At 65.5% G+C, this 15023-nt stretch overlaps 1 protein-coding gene across 3 annotated transcripts in view; it reads right to left on the bottom strand.

The window, feature by feature from the left end:
- Positions 1-6493: 6493 nt before the first annotated feature.
- LOC142825303 (SPARC-related modular calcium-binding protein 1-like) overlaps positions 6494-15023 on the bottom strand; it is a 35797-nt gene continuing 27267 nt past the window's right edge. For all 3 annotated transcript variants that reach the window (XM_089769828.1, XM_075917199.2, XM_075917198.2), the window contains 6 exons: positions 14944-15021; positions 14344-14536; positions 12019-12101; positions 10136-10235; positions 7888-8134; positions 6494-6907 (listed from right to left, as the gene is read on the bottom strand). In XM_089769828.1, coding sequence (XP_089625954.1) covers positions 7894-8134; positions 10136-10235; positions 12019-12101; positions 14344-14536; positions 14944-15021 — 695 coding nt within the window. In that variant the 3' untranslated portion in view covers positions 6494-6907; positions 7888-7893. The remainder of the gene's footprint in view (positions 6908-7887; positions 8135-10135; positions 10236-12018; positions 12102-14343; positions 14537-14943; positions 15022-15023) is intronic.

The raw sequence follows: 15023 nt of genomic DNA, 5'->3' as shown, positions 1-15023 counted from the left end.
CTATGTTAATCCGTGTGTGTTAGTGTGTATGCGTGTGTTGGCCTACTATGTTAATCCATGTGTGTGTGTGTTAGTGTGTGTTTGTGTGTGTGTGTCGGCCTGCTATGTTAATCCGTGTGTGCGCATGTGTGTGTGTTAGTGTGTATCGGGCTGCTGAGTTAATCCGTGTGTGTGTGCGCATGTGTGTGTCATTGTGTAAGTGTGTGTCAGGCTGCTGTGCTAATGCACACGTGTGTGTGTGTGTAGCATGGCAGTGTTGTTACCCCCAGCCATCCCTCCTACTGACCATGGCTGATGTAACCAGGTCTTGGCGGGACGGGCTGGGCTATTGTCAGGTCTGCAGAATCCTGCGAGGGGTCTTTGTTCCGGACCATCCCTGCTCAGGCCCCACCCTGCAGGTGTGTTGCATTGTCCCACCTCTCGGTCTCACCCCTCATCGGCCCTGACTCCCCTGTAAATTTGAACACCCCCCTAATTTCAATTCCTGTCCTTCGCACTCCAGTTCCTAGCAAGAGCCCACGAGGGCGGGGGTTTGGCGTGAATGGAAGGTCAGCGTGACATACATGGTGCATGTGTGGCACACACAAGAGCTAGTTATACACCAGGGTGGGCCTCACGCTCCAGCCACTCACTGATCAAACGTGTGACACTAACATGTGACCAGTCACACACCAGATGGGGTGTGAGGGCAGGGCTGAGTCAGCTGCAAGCCAGCCACCCTGTGAGCAGGGTGTGACTCTGGTCTTGCTGGCAGCGGGACTGGTTCTTCAACTAGCGGCTGCTCTTGGGCTGGTAACTAGTGCTCGATCCTAGCACTTTGGCAAGGCACTTATGTGGCCTTGTGCCTCAGTTTCCACACCTGTAAAATGACAGCAGTGATTCCTCCTTTATTTCACTTCTCTAGGCTGTAAAATGCTTGGGGCAAAGATTCCCTCTTACCAGCAGCCAGCAGTTGGGGTCTCGGAAGCGCCCGGTCTGACAGGCCCTGATCTTGGCCAGGATCTGGGGGCGCCCGGCCCGACAGGCCCTGATCTCGGCCGGGGTCTGGGGGCGCCCGGCCCGACGGGCCTTGATCTCGGCCGGGGTCTGGGGGCGCCCGGCCCGACGGGCCCTGATCTCGGCCGGGGTCTGGGGGCGCCCGGCCCGACGGGCCCTGATCTCGGCCGGGGTCTGGGGGCGCCCGGCCCGACGGGCCCTGATCTCGGCCGGGGTCTGGGGGCGCCCGGCCCGACGGGCCCTGATCTCGGCCGGGGTCTGGGGGCGCCCGGCCCGACGGGCCCTGATCTCGGCCAGGGTCTAGGGGCGCCCGGCCCGACGGGCCCTGATCTCGGCCGGGGTCTGGGGGCGCCCGGCCCGACGGGCCCTGATCTCGGCCGGGGTCTGGGGGCGCCCGGCCCGACGGGCCCTGATCTCGGCCGGGGTCTGGGGGCGCCCGGCCCGACGGGCCCTGATCTCGGCCGGGGTCTGGGGGCGCCCGGCCCGACGGGCCCTGATCTCGGCCGGGGTCTGGGACAGGGCCCTGATTCCAGTCAGGCCTGTGTCTAGGAGCTGTAATAATAATAAAAAAGCAACAGTAAGAAGACAATTCTGCAGAGTGGCTCAGATTCTCAAGGTGGGGGTGGGGGCTATAGGAGCCCCCTGCATGCCCCCACCTCTCTGTTTCTCATATGCACCTCCCCCCTTCCCCAGGGAGCTTGAAAGCAGATTCTCAGCCTTTCATCTGGTGGGGGGTGGCGAGGAGAAAGGGGAAGTGGAAGAGCCAGGTGCCGGTCTTGCATTTGCACATATTTCCTTCCACACCCGGCACAAACAGCCCATCTCGCTGCTGTCGCATCCGGAGGAAGTGGGGGAGCCAGCCACAGGCGCTGGAGACTGTTTTAAAACACAGAGATGGGAGATAAGACCGTGCACTCGGTATCACACCTGGGAGTGCAGGGAATAGAGAGGTGTCTGGATTCACTCCAGAAGTGCACAAGAGGACAGATGGCTGGACAGACCCAGCCTTGGCCCCCTTTTATGCAATGGCTGGGAGACAAATTCAGCCTGGAAGGAGGGCGCGGCATTAACCATTGGAACTGCTGACCAAGCAGTCTGGTGGATTTTCCCTGTTTGTAAATCAAGACTGGATGTTTTCCGAAGGGACCTGCCCCAGGAATAGTTTGGGGCCGTGCAGTAGAGGTGGGGCGAGACACCGCAACAGGCCCACACCTGTGAATTATCGTTTGATCCCTTATCACAGTGACCCACCTCGATTGCCACGGCAAGTGTGTGAGCTGTCGTGTGTGGATCCCCCAGCAGCCCTACACAGACGCCCACACGTGCACCCTGAATTCTGCATGTAATTAACTTATTTACTGTCCCGTCAGCACCCCGCCCTGGGAGCCGAAGGCACCAGACTTGTTTTTATCGCTGCCATGTCAGGCTGGGTGGCCAGAGGGGAGCAAGGTGTTCGGCAGTTGGGTCTCGCCCCAGCGATCCGGCCGTTCGGGGCCAGCAAGTTTCCCCACCGTTGAGCTGAGTGGCATGGGGTCACCCCCACAACATGTCCTTGGGGAGCAGGGCAAAGATGCCTGGTACCGGAATAGCATGTTCTCCGGCTCAGGCGGGCCCAGCTCTGCCAGCAGCGAGCCGGGGGAATGCTGGCTTGGAGTTTGGAAAGGAAGTGGCATTAAATTCCCGCCCGCCTCTCGAACTCTGGCACACTGCCTGCCCTGGGAGCTGTGTCCCGACTCTAGCGCAGGCCACGCTTTTGGGGTGGGGAGCGACTCTGTGTCCCTGTTTCTGCAGCGCCTGGCACTGCGGGGCAGGAGGGGCTTTGACACAAGCACTGTCGTATTATCCCTAATAGCAACGAAAACATCGCCTGGCATGGGGGGGGGAGAGGGGTGTCTGACCAAGCGCTACCATATTATCCCTAATAGCAATAAAGCCATACATCGCCTGGCACTGGGGCGGGGGGGGGCTGACCAAGTGCTACCATATTATCCCTAATAGCAATGAAAACATCGCCTGGCACTGGGGCGGGGGGGGGGGGGGGCGGGGGCAGAGCGGGGGGGCTGACCAAGTGCTACCATATTATCCCTAATAGCAATAATATCCCTGGCACTGCTGGCTGCCCCATTGGTGACCGGATGAAGGAGACAGTTGGGTTCCTTTGCCGGAGAGCCTGGGGGCAGTGGAATAGCAATTGAGCCAGGCCTGGGTTTGCCTTCTCTGACAGCAGAGGGTTATCGCATGTGACGTGAACACACACACCATGCCCCGCACACTGACACTCAGCGTCCCCCGATGCATCACCCCCAGCCATGTGTGTCTGTCTCACACATGCTAGTGCACACACACACATGCACACGTGCACACACAAAACCCACCAAGCCAATTTGCATAGCACATGTTCCCTTCCCCAACCTCACCCCAGCGTAAGCAGCTGCCCTTTAAAAATGTCCCAGCGGGTCACCGCTCCCCCCCCCCAGGAGCCCTTTGTGAAAAACGCAGGCATGGAAAAGCACCAGCGCTGAGGGCTGCTTTGGAGAGACAGGCAGGTTTAGTGGTTAGAGCGGGTGGGCGGGCAGCTAGGGGCCAGGGCGCCTGGGTTCTATTTCCAGCTGGCAGAGGTTGTGCAAAGTGCGGGGGGAGGATTCTGTTGGAGGCCCGGGGGCTGGGTGTGTGTGTGTCTCTGTGTGTGTGAGACAAGGCCAAAACCAGATTTTTGCAGCTGCTGCCATAAAACTCCCCCGCTTTGCATGTGGGGCGGGGTGGGGATGGGGAGTTAATGCCAGAACCAGACACAAGGGGTCGCCCTTCTCCTGGGAACAAGAGGCCCAACCAGGCTGTAAATGGCCATTGGGGACCAGCTGGCAGGGCCCCGAGTTGTTCAGCAAACACAAAGCCTAGAAGGTGGGTGCTCCGGGGGGGGGGGGCTGCTGCAGGTTCCTTCGTCCCTGCCCCCCTGCAGCCTGGAGCAGGGGACAGGAAGGAGAGGCAGGGCAGGGCAGGCCTGGGATGGCCACCCCAGTTTCTGGCCACCCCCGGAGCTGACAACCTAGGAACATTGGCTTGTTTGGGGCCTGGGCACTGCTGCAGGGGAAGCTCACCACAGCCAGAGCCTGGGGGCTGGGAGTAGCAGGGCACTGCTGTGGGGGAAGCTCACCACAGCCAGAGCCTGGGGGCTGGGAGTAGCAGGGCACTGCTGTGGGGGAAGCTCACCACAGCCAGAGCCTGGGGGCTGGGAGTAGCAGGGCACTGCTGCGGGGGAAGCTCACCACAGCCAGAGCCTGGGGGCTGGGAGTAGCAGGGCACTGCTGCGGGGGAAGCTCACCACAGCCAGAGCCTGGGGGCTGGGAGTAGCAGGGCACTGCTGTGGGGGAAGCTCACCACAGCCAGAGCCTGGGGGCTGGGAGTAGTAGGGCACTGCTGTGGGGGAAGCTCACCACAGCCAGAGCCTGGGGGCTGGGAGTAGCAGGGCACTGCTGTGGGGGAAGCTCACCACAGCCAGAGCCTGGGGGCTGGGAGTAGCAGGGCACTGCTGTGGGGGAAGCTCACCACAGCCAGAGCCTGGGGGCTGGGAGTAGCAGGGCACTGCTGTGGGGGAAGCTCACCACAGCCAGAGCCTGGGGGCTGGGAGTAGTAGGGCACTGCTGTGGGGGAAGCTCACCACAGCCAGAGCCTGGGGGCTGGGAGTAGCAGGGCACTGCTGTGGGGGAAGCTCACCACAGCCAGAGCCTGGGGGCTGGGAGTAGTAGGGCACTACTGCGGGGGAAGCTCACACTGTCCCTATCCCCTGGCTGTGAAATGGCCCCAGATCCATCAATATTGTTCTCAAAAGCTGCTTCCCCAAGGGAGGGCTAAGCCCAGCTCCCACCTGGGGCAGGGGGGGTACTTGCTATGGCCGTGCTCTGCTGCGTGTGTCATACACCCAATACTGCAGGTGCAGGACGAGCCACCGACACAGGCTGCGTTCTGTGCCTTTCCCTGGGCACCAGCAGTGCAGGTGCTCTCTGCACGTTCCAAGACAGATGGGAGAGCGGGTGGCACTCCAGGTGCCGGCGTCTGTCTCAGCCTTGTGCCCAGGCTCCTGAGCGTGGGTGCAACGGCCACCGGGTGGATTTGAACCTGGGACCTTGGGAGCTTCGTGTAGGAGTTGCTGCCTTGTGAGCTAAAAGCCGCCTGGCTCCTCCCAGGCTGCAGAGGTCTCTTGATCTTATCTGTTGCTTTGGTCTAGGAGCCACCGCACGGGACAGTGACCCACACTAGGGCTACTGCAGGCTTCTGGCGCAAGAACTTTTTGCAGAAGAGATCTTCCACAAAAAGTTCTTGCACAAGAGCGCGTCCCCTCGGCCATGTGCTTTTGCACAAGAGTGTGTTCACGCTGCCATGTGCTTTCGCACAAGAGTGTGTCCACGCTGCCATGTGCTTTTGCACAAGAGTGTGTCCACGCTGCCATGTGCTGTTGAACAAGTGCACATCCACATGGCCATGTGCTTTGGGACAAGAGTGCGTCCACGTGGCCATGTGCTTTTACACAAGAGCATGTCCACGTGCTTTGGCACAGGGGTGCATCCATGCTGCCATATGCTTTTGCACAAGAGCAGCCGCACGGCCGTGTACTTTTGCACAAGAGCACGTCCACGCTGCCAGGTGCTTTTGCACAAGAGAGCACCCACACTGCCATGTGCTTTTGCATAAGAGCGTGTCCTCACGGCCATGGATGCTCTTGTGCAAGAAAGCTCTGATGGCCATTCACAGAGTGGTCATCAGAGCACCTGTGCTTTTACCGATGGGGTTTCTTGTGCAAGAAACCCCTGGTGTCCGGCCACACACGCCATTTTGTGCAAGAGCGTTTGCACAAAAAGGCTTATTCCTCGTCGGACGAGGACTAACTCTTGCGCAGAAAGCCCTGGCTTCTGACGATCGTCTGTATTTCTTCTTGCACAGAAACGGGCTTGTAGTGTGGAGGCTCCGGGAGTTTTTGCAGTGTAGACGCAGTGTAGACGCAGTGTAGACGCATAAGTGTGAGGGTTACACAGGCATACGGCCTTGCCACGGCTCTCCTTGGTTTCCCCTTCTCCGGGGCCGGGGTCTGCTCCCGCTGCACGCTCTGGCTCCTACAGGCTGGGATTGTGAGCCGGAGACAAGCGCCCCGGCTGGCCCGGACACAGGGCCCCACTGAACAAAGCACCCAGTGACCCGAGGGCAGGGCCCAGTGACCCTCCTGCCTCTAACTGCTGGGTGGGTTTGGGCAAACCACTTTCCCGGGCACCTGCTCCCCACGCCCAATACTGGGAAAGGTGCCCAGGGTGCTCCCCCTCCCCCAGTCAATTGTCCTGCTCTGACCACTAGGCACCAGTGCCCAGAGACTGATACTTTTCAAAATGCATCGAATGTCCAGCTGGGAGGGGAGCAGCCGCTCGTTACCTTGTGAGTGAAAAAGCCCCAAAGGCACCATCCCGAGCGGCCTGTAATTTCTTGATTCAGGACACGGATCACAGGGTGGTTGGGGGTTTTCTGACCGTTTTATGCTTTCTATGGAAGTGGCGGGAATATAAAGCAGCTGGAGCCGTTCCCCGGCAGGGTAACCAGTACAAATAAGCACAGAGAAGGGGGGCGCTAAGTGAGAATAGCCCGGCCGGCGCTTTGCATTGTGCACAATTCTCTGAGCTACAGCACAGAGGGCTCGAACTGCAGGGGAGTAGCCCAGGTGCAAGTAAATGGCCCAACCCGGCCACATCCCAGGCCGCCTGGCCGCCTTCTTCACGAAAGGTTTGTCCGACTTGCTTCAGCGAAAGGGAAGTAAAACCGACACCCACGGTCTGCAGCTCACAGTGCCCACGGTCTGCAATCGGAGCGGGAGTGCAGGCGGGGCGAGACAGCGCCCCCTGGGGGGTGACGGGAGGAGCGGGGCGCACTCCTGGGAAGAGAGAAACGCCCGTTGGACGCAGGGGGGCTGACTGGCTGGGAGCAGGGCCCGGCCCCAGAGTTTGTGCAGCAGAGGTACTGAAGCCAGAGACGGACCCCAGGTCATGCAGCGCTGGGGACAGAACCCAGGAGTCCTGGCTCCCGGCCCCCCTCTGCTCTAACCACTAGACCATGCTTCCTCCAAAGCCAGAACCCCAGAAGGCAGCTCTGCACGCAGCCCTGCAGAAGGCTCAGAGAGCGGCAGGGACAGGCCAGAGCTGGAAAACCTGCCTGGGAGGGGGAGCTTTCAGCTCAGCCTGGGTGGCACCAGGGCAAATTGATCCCAGGCGATCAGTACCCGGCGGGGGCGTTCACACCGGCCGAGCAGGCCCAGGCCTAGCGCCAGCCCGTGGCTGGAAAGAGCAGAGTTTGTCCCAGAGATTGTGTCCAAAGCCAGGTGCCAACCCTCTCCCCCTCCCCTCCCCATGATCTGCCTCCCCCACAGCCAACCCCCTCCCCCACGCCTGCTCCCTCCTCCCGCTAGCACCCCCAATTCCACCAGCCCCCCACCCTGCTCCCTCCTCCTGCTAGCACCCCCAATTCCACCAGCCCCCCCGCTCCCTCCTCCTGCTAGCACCCCCAATTCCACCAGCCCCCCCACCCTGCTCCCTCCTCCTGCTAGCACCCCCAATTCCACCAGCCCCCCCACGCCTGCTCCCCCTCCCGCTAGCACCCCCAATTCCACCAGCCCCCCCACCCTGCTCCCTCCTCCTGCTAGCACCCCCAATACCGCCAGCCCCCCCACCCTGCTCCCTCCTCCTGCTAGCACCCCAATACCGCCAGCCCCCCCGCTCCCTCCTCCCGCTAACACCCCCAATTCCACCAGCCCCCCCGCTCCCTCCTCCCACCAGCACCCCCAATACCACCAGCCCCCCGCTCCCTCCTCCCGCCAGCCCCCCAAGCCTGCTCCCTCCATTCCTGGGCCTCGGCTACCCGGGGCTAGCTGAGGCCCAGGCAGCCGCGCAGCTCGGGCAGGGAGAGGAGGCGGCTGGCGTCCAGGTCGCAGAACTCCAGGAACTTGCGGACACAGCGCTTGGGCCGCGTGTGCTGCCTCAGGTAGAGCTTGAAGGGGCGCAGCTCCGGCTCGCTCAGGCCCTCGCTGGAGTCCTTGTCCAGGCGCACAAAGTGCCAGAGCACCGCTCGCGCCTCCGGGCTGGGGGCCGGCGTGGGGGCTGGCGGCCTGCGGGATAGAGCCCCCCAGTTACTGGGCGGGACTCGAACCCCCCCCCACGGTCACCGGCCGGGCCTCGACCCCCCCCAGAGTAACTGGCCAGGCTTCGACCTGTGACGTAGTGGGGGTACCTGGCTGGTTTCTATGCTGCTGGCTCTGGGGGAACCCCCACTGGCTGCCGTGGGTACCACGACCCAGCAAAACAGGATGAGTCACTATGCAAACCAGTGGCCAGACACCCCCCATGGAGAGGAACAAAGGAAGGTGGAATGCTGGCCTGGCTGGGGGGCAGGGCTGGAAGTGAGTGAGTGGGTTGCTGGCTGTCGGAGGGCATGGAGGAGAGCCTAGGAGAAGGGGCTGGAGTTTAGGGGCCCAGTCTCCCCCATCTCAAGGGGGCCTGAGGCATCCTAGCCAAGTTCCTGTGACCAGATTACATCTGTGCTGCGCTGTGCTGGAGGAGCAATAAACCACCCTCAATTCCACTGGCTGGTGCAGTCTGTTTGTGCCATTTCGGGGTGCAGGAGACGGGGAACCCCCAACGCGCCGTCACAGACCCTTCCCCCCCACGGTCACCGGCCGGGCCTCGACCCCCCCCAGAGTAACTGGCCGGGCCTCGACCCCCCCCACCCCAGAGTAACTGGCCAGGCTTGGCCCCCCCCCACCCCACAGTCACCGGCCGGGCCTCGACCCCCCCCCACCCCAGAGTCACTGGCCAGGCCCCGACCCCACCCAAGGGTCATCAGCCAGGCCTCGACCCCCCCACCCCAGAGTAACTGGCCAGGCCTCAACCCCCCCCCCCCCGAGTAACTGGCCAGGCTTGGACCCCCCCCCACGGTCACCGGCCGGGCCTCGACCCCCCCGCGAGTAACTGGCCAGGCTTCGACCCCCCCCCCCCACGGTCACCGGCCGGGCCTCGACCCCTCCCCCAGAGTAACTGGCCGGGCCTCGACCCCCCCCAGAGTAACTGGCCAGGCTTCGACCCCTCCCCCCCCGGTCACCAGCAGGGCCTCGACCCCCCCCCCCCAGAGTAACTGGCCAGGCTTCGACCTTTCCCCCCCCACGGTCACTGGCCGGGCCTCGACCCCCCCCAGAGTAACTGGCCAGGCTTCGACCCCCCCCCCCCCCGGTCACCGGCCGGGCCTCGACCCCCTACCCCACGGTCACCGGCCGGGCCTCGACCCCCCCCCAGAGTAACTAGCCAGGCTTGGACCCCCCCCCCACCCCACAGTCACCGGCCGGGCCTCGACCCCCCCAGAGTAACTAGCCAGGCTTGGACCCCCCCCACCCCACGGTCACCGGCTGGGCCTCGACCCCCCCCACCCCATGGTCACCGGCCAGGCCCCGACCCCACCCAGGGTCAGGGTCACCCCCCCCCCCCGGCCAGGACCCCCCTCCACCCCACGGACCCCCCCCCCCAGAGTAACTAGCCAGGCTTGGACCCCCCCCCCCCCACGGTCACCGGCCGGGCCTCGACCCCCCCCAGAGTAACTAGCCAGGCTTGGACCCCCCCCCACCCCACGGTCACTGGCCGGGCCTCGACCCCCCCCACCCCAGAGTAACTGGCCAGGCCTCAATCCCTCCCCCCCCCGGTCACCGGCCAGGCCTTGAACCCCCCACCCCAGAGTAACTAGCCAGGCCTCAATCACCCCCCCCCCCCCCCCGGTCACCGGCCAGGCCTTGAACCCCCCACTCCGCGGTCACCAGCCGGGACTCAAACCTGTACCTCGGTGTGCAGGGCTCGGCCATGAACTGGCAGCGCACACGCGGGCTGAGGACCTGCGGGGGGCAGACAGCCCCACCCAGCTGGAGTCTGCACCCCAACCTCCTGCTGCCCCTGGGGGGGTCCAGACTCATCAGCTAAACTGGGAACAGGAGCCCATCCTCTGCCTTAGGGGGTGATTAGCCCCCAAACAGCCAGCAGGGGTCACTACAGTGTAGTGCAACACACCAGCCCCCCCCCACCTCTGCTTCCCCTCTGAATTCGCTGGCCCCCGCTCCAGCCCTGCTCACCTGTGATGTGCGACGGGCGTCAGCCGGGACGGGGTCATGTCGGACACCAAGGTCTCCAGCACACTGGCCAGGAACTCCGCCTTCTTGGGCCCCGGGCAGCCTGCAGGCGGGGTGTCACGTGGGGCTCTGGGAGCTGCCCCCCAGGACTCCTCCCCCCTGCAGGTCATGCCTGGGGCATCTCAGGGCCCTCTCCAAAAACCCCAGGCGGGCGAGAGAGACCGTGTTCGTGCGATGCTCGGGGGCAGGGGCAGCCAGCGGATTCAGGCCTGGTCCCCCAGCCACGGCCAGCACCCTGCTGCTCCCCCACGTTCTCCCCTTGCTGCCGGGAGGGAAACGTGGGGGATGGTTGGGTGGATCAAGGGATGGGGCATGGAGACCTGTCCCCTCTAGGGGGCGCCGGGTCCCATGTGGCTCTAGGGGGGGGCCGGCTGGCTCCAGGGGGCAGGGCGTGGGGCCTGTCCCCTCTAGGGGCGCCGGGTCCCATGTGGCTCTAGGGGGGGGCCGGCTGGCTCCAGGGGGCAGGGCGTGGGGCCTGTCACCTCTAGGGGCGCCGGGTCCCATGTGGCTCTAGGGGGGGGCCGGCTGGCTCCAGGGGGCAGGGCGTGCGGCCTGTCCCCCCTAGGGGCGCCGGGTCCCATGTGGCTCTAGGGGGGGACCGGCTGGCTCCAGGGGGCAGGGCGTGGGGCCTGTCCCCTCTAGGGGCGCCGGGTCCCATGTGGCTCTAGGGGGGGCCGGCTGGCTCCAGGGGGCAGGGCGTGGGGCCTGTCACCTCTAGGGGCGCCGGGTCCCATGTGGCTCTAGGGGGGGCCGGCTGGCTCCAGGGGGCAGGGCGTGGGGCCTGTCACCTCTAGGGGCGCCGGGTCCCATGTGGCTCTAGGGGGGGCCGGCTGGCTCCAGGGGGCAGGGCGTGGGGCCTGTCACCTCTAGGGGCACCGGGTCCCATGCGGCCCTAGGCGGGGCCAGCTGGCTCCAGGGGGCAGGGCGTGGGGCCTGTCCCCTCTAGGGGGTGCCGGGTCCCATGTGGCTCTAGGGGGGGCCGGCTGGCTCCAGGGGGCAGGGCGTGCGGCCTGTCCCCTCTAGGGGGCACCGGGTCCCATGTGGCTCTAGGAGGGGCCGGCTGGCTCCAGGGGGCAGGGCGTGCGGCCTGTCCCCTCTAGGGGGCGCCGGGTCCCATGCGGCCCTAGGGGGGCCGGCTGGCTCCGGGGGGCAGGGCGTGGGACCTGTCCCCTCTAGGGGGCGCCGGGTCCCATGTGGCTCTAGGGGGGGCTGGCTGGTTCCAGGAGGCAGGGCGTGGGGCCTGTCCCCTCTAGGGGGCGCCGGGTCCCATGTGGCTCTAGGGGGGGCTGGCTGGCTCCAGGGGCCAGGGCGTGGGGCCTGTCCCCTCTAGGGGGCGCCGGGTCCCATGTGGCTCTAGGGGGGGCCGGCTGGCTCCAGGGGGCAGGGTGTGGGGCCTGTCCCCTCTAGGGGGCGCCGGGTCCCATGCGGCCCTAGGGGGGCCGGCTGGCTCCGGGGGGCAGGGCGTGGGGCCTGTCCCCTCTAGGGGGCGCCGGGTCCCATGTGGCTCTAGGGGGGGCTGGCTGGTTCCAGGAGGCAGGACGTGGGGCAGGAGCCTGTCCCCCTGCGGGGAGCAGCAGTGCATTGTCAGGGGAGGCTGTGAGCTCTCGCCCCCTGCCCAGCTGGGGGACCCGCCCTGTTCCTCCCCGAACGAGCCCCAGGTGCTCCGCTCGGCTCCCTCGTGGGCAGCCTCTGAGAGGCCAAGGGGACCCCCTGCTGCCTGGGCTCTGTCATCCGCAGGGCAGGGGATGGCCGAGTGCTGGGGCCCCAGGCTGCCCCTCGGCCTGACAGTGCCCGGGCCGTTGGTGGCCCCGGTGCCGCCTCCCCACCTGGCAGCGGCCTGTCCCGGAACAGGGAGCCCATCTCCGCGCTCTTGGCTGCGGCATCAGCCTCGCAGTCCGGCGGGAAGTTCCTGGGGGAGAAACGAGTCAGCGCTGGCCAGGACTCTGCTGGTCAGCACATGGCGTAGGCAGCTCTGAGCGATGGGGCGGGGGCGGAAAGGGGCGGCCCCCCTCCACGCCGCAGGCAACTCCTATTTGTAGGAGGGGAAACTGAGGCACCACAGGGGTGGGTGGAGGGAAGGACGAGGCTCAGGCCACATGGCAAGCCAGGACTAGAATTCACAAGTCTCAACTCCCAGCCCCACTGCTCTAACCACTAGACGCCTCTCCCCAGAGCCGGGGACGGAACCCAGGAGTCCTGGCTCCCAGCCCCACTGCTCTAACCACTAGACGCCTCTCCCCAGAGCCGGGGACGGAACCCAGGAGTCCTGGCTCCCAGCCCCACTGCTCTAACCACTAGACGCCTCTCCCCAGAGCCGGGGACGGAACCCAGGAGTCCTGGCTCCCAGCCCCACTGCTCTAACCACTAGACGCCTCTCCCCAGAGCCGGGGACGGAACCCAGGAGTCCTGGCTCCCAGCCCCACTGCTCTAACCACTAGACGCCTCTCCCCAGAGCCGGGGACGGAACCCAGGAGTCCTGGCTCCCAGCCCCACTGCTCTAACCACTAGACGCCTCTCCCCAGAGCCGGGGACGGAACCCAGGAGTCCTGGCTCCCAGCCCCACTGCTCTAACCACTAGACGCCTCTCCCCAGAGCCGGGGACGGAACCCAGGAGTCCTGGCTCCCAGCCCCACTGCTCTAACCACTAGACGCCTCTCCCCAGAGCCGGGGACAGAACCCAGGAGTCCTGGCTCCCAGCCCCACTGCTCTAACCACTAGACGCCTCTCCCCAGAACCGGGGACGGAACCCAGGAGTCCTGGCTCCCAGCCCCACTGGCCACTGCTCCCCAGGAGGCGCCGTGAGCGAGCAGTAGCCTTGGCCAGGAGCAGCGCTATCAGGGTGTGACGGAGCAGTCCTAGCCCATAAGCTCTAGAGCAGAGGCAGCCGGGGAGAAGAGGGGACGAGGGAGCCCGGGCTCTGCTGCTCCGTGTGGCGCTGCCGCTCCGAAAGCCGCGGCGTTGGGAGGGGGGGCGCGGCCCTACAGTCACACCCTCCCTCGCTAGAGCCCCTCCCGGGCCCTGCTCCCAGGCAGCTCCGGGTCAGCAGGGGCTCGGCGGCGTCCCGCGACATCCCTGGCCGGCAGCCGCATGCACCCGCCAGGCCTGGCCCACGCCCCGTGCTCACCCGCGGGGCGGCCGGTCTGCAGCAAGGGGGGTGGTGCCCAGGGTGCCCAGCGCCCGCACCCCTCCCCCAACCTCCCCCTCGCCCCTCGGCCTCTGGCAGGTTCCTGCTTCGATGGACGCTAGCTCCTGAGTTTCTGGCTCGCTGCTCTTCAGACTCGTTTCGGCCTTCGGCCCCCTCTCGCCCCCTCGCCGGACAGCGCAGGCTCCTTTCTCTCCCTCCCGGGCTTTACCGTCCATACGGCGCCTCGGCCTTGTGCTGGGCGCTCGGCCCGAGGGCGCGTTCGGTCCTTACTGCGGCTGGGGCCGTGGGGCTCTGGGACCGCGTCTGCAGTTCCCAGGGCCCTGAGCCTTCCCTCTGTCCAACCAGCCTCCTGACGCGGGCGCAGTTCCCCCTTCGGACGCTGAGTGCCACCGGGCCGAGCTGTTTCTCCTGCCGCAGGGCTACTGCGCGATGCTCACTGAGCCCAGGCGGCCCAGATCTCACTCCTCGTGGGCCAGACCCTGCGCCCCACTTAGGTCTCAGCCAGGACCGGCCTCTCCCCTCGCGGGTTCCACAACCAGCTGCTCCAAGAAGCAGCCACTGAAGGTGTCCAGAAACGTTCTCTCTGCCCCTGCCCGAGTGGCCGTGCCGCCGGCAGGACGGGGCTCGCTGAACCCAGCGATTCCAGGGGTTGTCGTCTCAGTTGCCTTAGCAGTTCTCAGTCACTGTCGCTGCCTGCTCAGGCGGGCGCAGCCCCTGGCGGAGCGCGGCACGACGTGCCGTAGAGACTCCGTGGACACTTGCTTCACTTGGCATTTTACTTCCTCACTAAACGTTCCAGTTTCCGCCAGAAGCTCCCTGACATTTTCCACAGAAAGCTCAAATAAAAATGAATATTTCCCTCGTTTTAAAGAATGGGTGTCATAGCGCTAGCCCCGCCCTCTGCATTTAGCCCCACCCCCTGCTTTTAGCCCCTCCCACTCCCAGGTGGCAGGGAAGGAGGAAGGCTGAGCCAAGCTGCGGGCTGTCTCGGGCGCGGGACACTGACCTGCTGGAGGTGCCGGGGACGGGCCGGCCGGTGGTGGCCCGCACGCACCAGCAGTAGCCCGTGGCCTGGTGGCACTGCACGGGCTTGTAGGAGCCGTCGCCTTCGCACTCTGGGACGAAAGTCCCCTCCTGCTGGCGCTGCCGCATTTCTCCCAGGGCCTCCAGCCGCTCCTGCTCGCAGGACGGGGGGATCTCTGCGGGGTTCCAGGGGCTTTGTAACTCTCCTGGCACCGGCTGCCCCCGGCCCCGCCGCGGCTGGGATCAGAACCCAGGCCCCCGGCCGCAGCGGAACTAGCCCAGTCTCGCTCCCCGCCCCTGCCGAATGCCAGTCAATGCCCTGGCCAGAGCTGGTTTTCTGGGACGACCGTCTGCAGGCGTCGGAGCCCGGCCAGGCCCACGGTGCCCGGCACGGCACAAAGTCAGAGACGTCGCCGGTCTAGGGAGACCCAAAGGCCCGATCCCTGGTTGAAACCCCCCCCACACTCTCTGCACCCCAGGGCAAAGCCGGGGAGTGGGGCCAGGCCTGCGAAGAAGCCCCCAAGCACCTCGGCCCAGGGGGCAGGCCGGGAACAGGGCTGGCTAGTCACCCCCTCCCGGTTACCTTGAGTCCGCTTCCCCGTGTGGTTGGGCTGGGAGTCGGGGACGATGATGGGCATGAGGAACGGCAGCGAGGTGCCCTCT

The sequence above is a fragment of the Pelodiscus sinensis genome, chromosome 18, assembly GCF_052426305.1.
Source record: "Pelodiscus sinensis isolate ZL-2025 chromosome 18, ASM5242630v1, whole genome shotgun sequence".
Taxonomy (NCBI): domain Eukaryota; kingdom Metazoa; phylum Chordata; order Testudines; family Trionychidae; genus Pelodiscus; species Pelodiscus sinensis.
This window is presented reverse-complemented; position numbering and strand designations above follow the sequence as displayed.